Source organism: Quercus lobata, chromosome 10 (assembly GCF_001633185.2).
Source record: "Quercus lobata isolate SW786 chromosome 10, ValleyOak3.0 Primary Assembly, whole genome shotgun sequence".
NCBI classification, from domain to species: Eukaryota; Viridiplantae; Streptophyta; class Magnoliopsida; order Fagales; family Fagaceae; genus Quercus; species Quercus lobata.
In genome coordinates, this window is record NC_044913.1 from 8,432,839 (window position 1) to 8,441,413 (window position 8,575).

At 32.7% G+C, this 8,575-nt stretch overlaps 1 protein-coding gene across 5 annotated transcripts; it reads right to left on the minus strand.

Moving 5' to 3' along the window:
* Window positions 1-3,463: 3,463 nt before the first annotated feature.
* LOC115965333 lies at window positions 3,464-5,960 on the minus strand. 5 transcript variants are annotated; one of them, XR_004086032.1, is made up of 4 exons: window positions 5,492-5,960; window positions 5,228-5,371; window positions 3,812-4,986; window positions 3,464-3,686 (listed from the first exon to the last, which is right to left on the minus strand). XR_004086032.1 is itself a non-coding variant. In XM_031084527.1 (2 exons), the coding sequence occupies exon 2, from the start codon at window positions 4,976-4,978 to the stop codon at window positions 4,118-4,120; it is 861 nt and encodes a 286-aa protein (XP_030940387.1). In that variant the 5' UTR covers window positions 4,979-4,986; window positions 5,228-5,484; the 3' UTR covers window positions 3,464-4,117. The 5 variants fall into 5 exon arrangements, 1 of the variants encoding a protein (XP_030940387.1); XR_004086031.1 differs by lacking the exon at window positions 5,492-5,960 and having other exon boundaries at window positions 3,845-4,986; window positions 5,228-5,484; XR_004086029.1 differs by lacking the exon at window positions 5,492-5,960 and having other exon boundaries at window positions 5,228-5,484.
* Between the last annotated feature and the right edge of the window lie 2,615 nt (window positions 5,961-8,575).

An 8,575-nucleotide genomic window follows, 5' to 3' on the forward strand; every position in this document is an offset into this window, starting at 1 on the left:
AATTTTAAACTTTAATACATTGGTGGTGGTGAATGTAGATACTCCTACAACCTTTGAATATAAAGTTGTATAACTTATATTCAAATGCAAGGAATGCCATGACAGTCTTTATTCTACATCTAATTTTCCTACAACAACAATTGCTTATAAAAAAACAATTGCACAATTCTATACTCCACAAAATGAAGTTCAAATGATCAATTCTAACATGAAAAATGACTAGTATACATATGTTAAGTTTAGATTACCCAAACTCCTAAGCCTTCACTTCCACTTGTTTCGGTCCTTGTTATGGAATCAACAACCCAAGCCCTCCCTTCCTCTCTCTATGCAAATACTTATCCCGATACAATAGGTTCGAGGTCAAAACTTTTAACCCTGAATTCTCACTAATCTCCAAAACCAAAATCAAAATCTGAATTCCAAAAGACCATTGAAAAACAAACCTAAATTATATAGTAAGAGTAATTATATTAATAAACAATAATTCTAGATTTGCAGTTTAATTATACAAGTTATATACAAAAAATCCAAAATAAAAAACAAAATGTTTATGCTATCTATGGAAAAACAAAGAAATACAAAATTGAAGGTTAGGTTTTCAAGGAGAATGTGAAATTGGATTCATCAATGTATAGAAGATACCTAATTAGAGGTTTGGATAGGTAAAAGTGTGAATATATGTAAGATTTGGATGCGATTGTACCAACTCGGTGAATTTGAAGCAAAGAAAAATCAACCAAAGTCAAAAACTCTATTTGGTTATCGAGAAAATAACAAAAAAACACAAGGGAGAGAGAGAGAGAGAGAGAGAGAGAGAGAGAGAGAGAGAGAGAGAGAGAGAGAGAGAGAGAGAGAGAGAGAACCTGTAAGCAGCCGAGAGAGATGTGAGCTATGAAAGAGAGCGGGAGCGAGAGCAAGAGAGCCCCTTAATGTTTTATACAATATAGTGTTATTGTTTTCCAACGTTTTACAACCGTTGATACAAAATTTAAATTATTTTGTCCACAATTAATCAAACTGTTGATTAAACTATTCTCTCTTTTGACCCCCTTTTACTATGATGCCTGGAGAAAAAAACTAAAACCAAATACTTTTTAATACTTTTTTCAACAGTTATAACAACTGCAGAAATAAGTTTATGAATTTCCTTATTTTTACTGTACAATTGTATTCAATCGTAGAAAATTAAACTTTTATTTACATTTTTTAGTGACTGTGGATATAAATATGTTGACAAAACTCAAGTTTGTTGTAGTGTTAATGCTTTTAAAACGAGCTAAAAGAATAATGGCATTGAAAAATCATAGAATTAAGTCAAAATTTTGACTTCGACTTCTGCTGTATACAAAAGTAAGGAGTATTCGATCAAACCAAATTGTCTATATCACTATACCACTTATCTACAATCTCACTAAACCCAGCCATCTTATATCATACAAAATCATATATTTCAATAATTCCATGATTTTCAGGAAACTCTAACTAATTCAAGCAGTTAAAACGTATTTAAAAAAAAAAAAAAAAAAGCATAAGATTAGTCAATTATGGGTGCAAAGAATATAAAGCCGTCTGTGATATAGTGAAATATAAAATTAGTCTTATTTATTTATTGCTTACCACCAATAAATCAACTTTCTGCAACCTGGACAGATTGCAGAAATTAAGCCCTTTTTTTTGGTGGGGGCTGAAGGCAAAGAGATCAAGCTCATCAAATTGTTCATGAGGGCAATCACATGTGATAAGATTATTTTAGTTAAGCATGTATATAGCACCATTACATTTCCATCTTTGTGGTTGTGAACAATGTTATTGACACAAATATCAATTGAGAAATAATAGCCACAATCTCCATTAAGATTTTTTTTTCTTAATAAATTAATACCTCTGATGTTCATGTCATAAACAATAAGAAGGAAGAAAGAAACAACATAACGAGAGCTCGAATTCAAATTGCATATTTGATACCAAAAGACTTGTCATTGAACTTCACAAAAATAGCCACCTTAACAAAAACAGTCTCTTATTAATCATGGAATGGAGATGCTAAAGGGCTGGGCATCAAAGTGGCTGATCACTATGTCCCAATTCATTGTGGGTGTATTTTAAATCCTTCTTTGAGGATTTGATGAATGCTGGTGCACGTAAACCTTGTTTTGCTCTTATCTACTTCAATTTTAAAATTTGAGGATTGTTGATCAAAAGAAAGAAATAAAAAAATTGCATACAGATTTCGTTATAAAAAAAAAAATATATATATATATATATATATATTTGCGTACATAAGTAAAACATGCTACTCCTGTTGAATATATGAAAACCTGCTTCGTATATGAAATTTGAATAAATTAATGCCTGATTCTTAAAAAGTTATCCATGGAATACTTAAGTTCATCTTTCTCTAATAATGGATGTTCTAGGTTGTCTGCAGATTATTTTGGCAGTCGAGAGTGTAAGTGCCATGCTCAATCATGACAGGATGCTGAGAAAGCTATCCACAACAAGGGTGCAGGATGGTAAAATTTAGGCACTTCTTTTCTTCTAATACTGTTCATGCAGCCCCTAAATACCACAGAATCATCTCCATTTCCTTATTTCTTACAACCCCTAATCAATCCTTTCTTTTACCCATCAACACCTTAAAACTCTGCATACTTTCTTCAATCAAATAATCATCAAATAACTCATCTACCCACCTTTTAATTCTTAATATAAACCCATAACCCTCTATTTAACAACTCTAAATCAAAATTTCCTCATATCCTCCTAAATGTAGGGGGTAATGGCAGGGTTCAAAGCGATTTAAGGTGTTGACAATAGCAGAAGAATGCACGAGTCAGAGTTTGTTCAAACAAGCGTTCTTAATCTTAAATTGGAAAATTCTTCAAAAAAAAAATCAAACATCACCCCCACCATACCCCAAATAAAAAGTGTCATAAAGCCATGAAAAAGGTATATAAATCCCATTTTATCGATACTAAAAACAACAATCAATCTATCATTGGGAAAAAGGTTTGCATCATTTTAATGGTCAAAAGCAAATAGGAGATTGGAGTTGACAGAAACATCAATTCAAGTACATGTTTAAAGTTAGGGAGTACCAGGGGTCTTCCATTTTCGTGAAATTTTATCTAAATTCCATACACAAATTAAATGAAGAATATATCTACCTCACATTAGTATTAATCAAGTAGAATGTTTACACCTACATTGCAGCATTTACTCTAGATATTTAGAATTGTCCATTTGCCATAGTTACAGTTCATTACAGTACAAACATAGTACACAATAGACCATCTAGAAACGTTACCTTGTGCATTGCACAACTGAGAATATTTATTAACCACTGTAGCAACACTTAAATAAAAAATTCTGAGATAATCCTCCTCAATCCACACCCTCCCCTTCCACCAACAACAACAAATTCATGAATTTAGAAAAGAGCGGGTAGTAAAGAAAAGAATGCATACCCACAATACTCAATGCAACTATATTCTATCAAAAGAATAAAAGGAGGTTACAAAAGGATTACTTCACTAATTAACCAAAAAAAAAAAAAAGGATTACAGCACTAATATCTTGTTCCATAGAATCAAAAGGGGAAAATGAAAAAAAGGTAAACACAAAAATACCACTCATGTTGTCAAACTTCCAAGCAGTTGTATCCCAAATCCAAATGACCATCCCTGTAGTATCAACACTCTTCAATTAGCATGACAACCATAAAAATAACAAATATATAAAATTAGGGTGGCAGAGGCATATAAATTACAGAAAAGGAAGAGTCATAAATAGAGAAAGAGATGCATACTTAACCCACGAAGCCATCAAAAAAGAGCTTTACCCCAGGCACAACGTAGGATTGGCATGACAGGATAGAGGCATCCAAGCGAAAAGTTGATCCTTGCTTTGGGTGAAGTTTGGAAATACGAAACTTCAGGCAGTGAAGGCGAGATGTGACGCTTTCAAGAGGGGCAACAGGATTGTAATGCTGGCAGGGGGATCCCCAAAACAAGCAGAAATCATCACCGGCTAGATGAGCCAAGCGCGGAGGAGAATCAATCTCTCCATCCAATAGACATTGATCACTGTCATGTATAGGGACGTAGGCCAATGATCACTCGTTTGTGACCACATCAAATGCAGCTAGGCATTGATAGTTGAATTCATACCAATAAAACTTGCTATCAACAGCTACAGGTTGTCCCCGAGGGAAAAGATAAAAGCCATCCTTGTTTATAAACTCATGTAGTCTCCAACACTTGGTATGCACATCATAGATTTGGAGAGGACAAGACTGCAAAGTTGAACCCACCACGATAGTTGGGGTTGGGACCTCTATAGCTACTGAAAAAATATTATAAGTATTTTCGGGACGGCGAGGAGGATCCACTAGAGAGTCCCATCTATCAAGACTCAAGTCGTAAGCCATGGCCCAAGGTTTGTTTTCTTCATAACCACCTAGGCAATAAAGCTTATTGCCAAGAAAGAGGGCATGTGCTGACGACACACCATTAGGCATTGGAGGAAGAAACTCTTGCCTAGATTTTTTGGTATTGGTAAGGTCAAAGCGAGACACTAAATCGTCGCGTCCAGAAGCACAAAGATGGTGGCCAGGTATATGGTATAAAGTATTGTTGGATCCTAAAACGGAACACTTCCTTCCTGAAGGTACAATAACTGCAGGTTTGATATGCTGCTGCTGGTGAGAGTTTACACTAAAAGGATGAAATATTGCTTGTAGAAACGGACTAGGACCAGGAGGAGGAGGAGCCTGATTGTGCTCAACATCGTCGGAGATGTTAAAGACATACCACTCCAAAGCCATACGAGAACCTCGTACGAGAATACAAGCAAATTTCTGGTATGGAAGAGAATCTTCATCACTCGATGGTAGTGAGAATGTAGATGAAGAAGGTGGAGACGACGAAAACAAAGAGGGCGATGATTTCGTTGTTGAAAATTTGGAATTCGACATGACCAACTCTGGATAAAACAAAATAAATCTCTCAGAATATAAGTCAGAACCGTAACCCTAACCCTAACCATGGCATAAACTAACAACCGCCAAATAATCAGAGCCTTAAAAAACAAAGAATCAAAGAATTCCATATATACGAAATTAACAAATGTACCATGGAATTCAATCTAAACTAATCAAAGCAAAATCAATACCCCTAAATTACAGAAAATCGAATCAAGAGATAGAGAAAGAGAGAGAGCTTACTTGCAATTTGCTTTGCGAAGAGAGGATCAGATAGAAACGGAGCGACGCAACGCAAACAAACGGACGACTATGAAAAGCAGAGAGCAGAGAGCGTATTGCTTGTTTGTGTTTGTGTTTGTTTGTTTTTTGGAGAAACCCGTGGACCTATTTTTCATTACTCTTAATTAAACTATATATCTATATATACATATAAAACCGAAGCTTTGAAGCTCCTACAATTTTCCGCATCAGCACAATAATACAATTTTTTTTTTTTTTATATACCTGTGTAAGAATATTATGGAGCTCTCTGAGCTTGCCATCAGAGCTGCCATGGTGAGACTCAATTGAGTCCTTCAAATCGTCGACGGAATTCTCGATGCGGTGCGTTCGATTCTCGAGCTGAGTGAGGCGCGCGGTGATTCCTTCCACGGCGAGCAAATAGATTCTCACCCAGCTCCTTCATCTTCCTATCGATCGCGGAGATCAACGACTCGGAATCATCGGCGTGTGACTGATGAGTCGAAACGACAGGTCGTATAAGGTGGAAACGGAAGGTCGGAGAGAGCTCCTCGTCGTCGTCGTCGTTGTGGTGGTGAGGGTTTGAAAATAAGGAGAAATCTTGGGACTGAGATCGAGACAATTCGGTGATTTGCTTGTCCATGAACTCCGACGATCTCATGATTGTGTGTTTTTTCCCACGTGTAATTGATGAGTGACATGAGTCAAGAATCAAACTGAAGAATTGGGAATCAATTCCCACGTGTTGCATTTGTAAATTGCAACCTTACGATTAAAAGTTTGCATTTTTAACATTTTTTTTTTTTTTTTCAATGCATACACTCTTAATGATAGTTCTTTATTTTATTCAACTATAAGAGACTTTACCAGTTGAGCTAATTAGTAAACTAAAACCACAATAAATAAAAAATATATATATATTTTTTTGTGGGGAACATTATATCTTTAAATTTCTAACATATTAATTCAAAAGTAGTAAAGTAAATGTGAGTTTTTAAAAACGGTAACAAATTAAACCCTACTCTTTCAAAAATAACAAGTTTTTTTTTTTTTTTGGAAACATTTCAAAAATAACAAGTTAAATCATGAGGATTTATAAAGAAAAAAAAAGTTAAACATAATTTATTTAGGATAGATTATTATCCCATTTTTTAAGATTTGAGAGTGGACAAAGTTGAGCTACAAAATTGGTTATAACCTAATGTTACAACCTTACTCGATAAAATTAATATTATTACATATTTTAAAAATCTAACCGTTGAATTGTATATTCTTTATGTCCTTAGTACATATGTCAAATTTTGTATAAATCGGATATCATTTACTATATTATCTATAAGTTTATATTTTATGCATAATTTTAAATTACAAAAACTTGTAATTTAAACAATTTATCGATGACATAACTATTAATCTTTAATTTTCTATAAATTTTGCAAGTATGGAGGATAGAAAAAAAAAAATGTAATCCAATAGTGAGTGAATTTGTCAAAATTCACCTTCAATAAAAAGATATTGAGGAAGGTTGTAACTTTAAATTAGAACCAATTTTGTAACTAAATTTTATCATTTGAAAAAATGATAATCCCTCCAAACTAGAAGGGGGAAAAAACACTTTCCTCAACATTCATTTGACCAAACTTTTTAAAATTAAAGTTATAAATGTCGTATCCTAATTTGTCCTTTGGTTAAGTGCAAATTTCCAAAATTATTATTTATCCTTAAAAGTTTTATTAAACACAAAATTACTTTTCATATTTATCTCATAAAATTTTTTGATGCAAAGAGTTAACGAGAGATCCCATTAAAAAAAAAAAATCATGAATTTGCAAACTTAAATAATATCAATTGGCAAAGTGCGACTAAAAGCGACTAAAAAATCTGCTTGAGCAACATGTTTTAAGAATGAGTGCAATTCCTTGAAAAGGTATTTGGCATCAAATTAAATGATATCATGTTAACGATATCAAAATTCAATAAGTGTGAGATATGACAACAAAAAATAACTACCCCACTAACAAATGAAAAACATGTGTTAGAAGGTAATTATTTTTACACACGTCTTTTATTTATTAAATTTTGATATGGATGATGTAGTATCATTTGATACAAAATATTTTTTCGTCATTCCTCCATAATTGAAGAGGAGAGAATTTAATTTTTCCCATTCATTTAAATTTAACAAAATTATGTTCGGGATTTATTATAAGCTAATGATTTAATTTGTTACCTTTTTTTTTTTAATTTCGGAGTTAAATTTGTTACTTTATAAATTATATGATTTGTTTCTTAAAAAAAACAACAAATTTAGGGTTAAATTTATTTTATCTAAAATTATATGGTTTAAAATGTAATTTTGTTTAAGATTTTACTTTTATTCCTTATTAGCATATATTAGTAAAGAAATAATACATATTAGCCATGATGTTTTCGTTATATCATGAAAACTATATATCATGAAAGATTAAGTTAATTAAATAATTAACGATTTATAACTTACTACAAGAAAGTTTGTTATTTTCAACGGTTGAAATCTTTGAAAAAAGTATTAAAAACCGTAAAAAAAAAACATTTTCAACGGTTTAAGTGACTGTTGAGAACTGCAACTAAAAACTATGTCTAAACTTTTTTTCTACACATTATGTGACCGTCAAAAAATGTGATTCACCTTTATCAATAATTATTAAACGTCGAAATATTATTGAAACCATTAAAATAGGTATTAAAAAAAAAAAAATTAAAGCAATACCCTTTGCTATGAGTAGCGTCTTTCCAATACCAGGAGGTCCATATAGCAAAGTTCCCTTGGGAGGCTTCACTCCAATATTTTCAAAAAGCTATGGATGCCTTAAAGGCATTTCCACCAACATAAATCAGTGAAAAATGGAAGACGATGGCTGTGTAACACCAAAGTACTTAACCCAACTTATTTATCCACCATAAAGCAAAAGTATTACTATTACTATTAGTAGTTAGTACTGAAAAAGATGGCAATAACACTATAATAACAATGTGGGAACTCTAAATTTGTAAACTTTAATACATTGGTGGTGGTGAATATAGATACTCCTTCATGGTTTAGGCCTATGATTCAAAACCATCATTGCAGTCCAACATACATAGCTTAGAGATCAAGAATTGTATAAAAAAAGAAAGACAACCAAGAGGGTAACAGATTCACAGTTTAATGTGTTAGATGCAGGGCAAGACAAAAGTAATTTTCCTGGAAATTCTACCACCTGCACATTCTAATCATTACATATAGCAGTAATTTCATTCATGTGACATCATAGTGAACCAAAGAATATTTACAAAAGTGAAGAGGAAGTCACATGTTTACTTTGCACA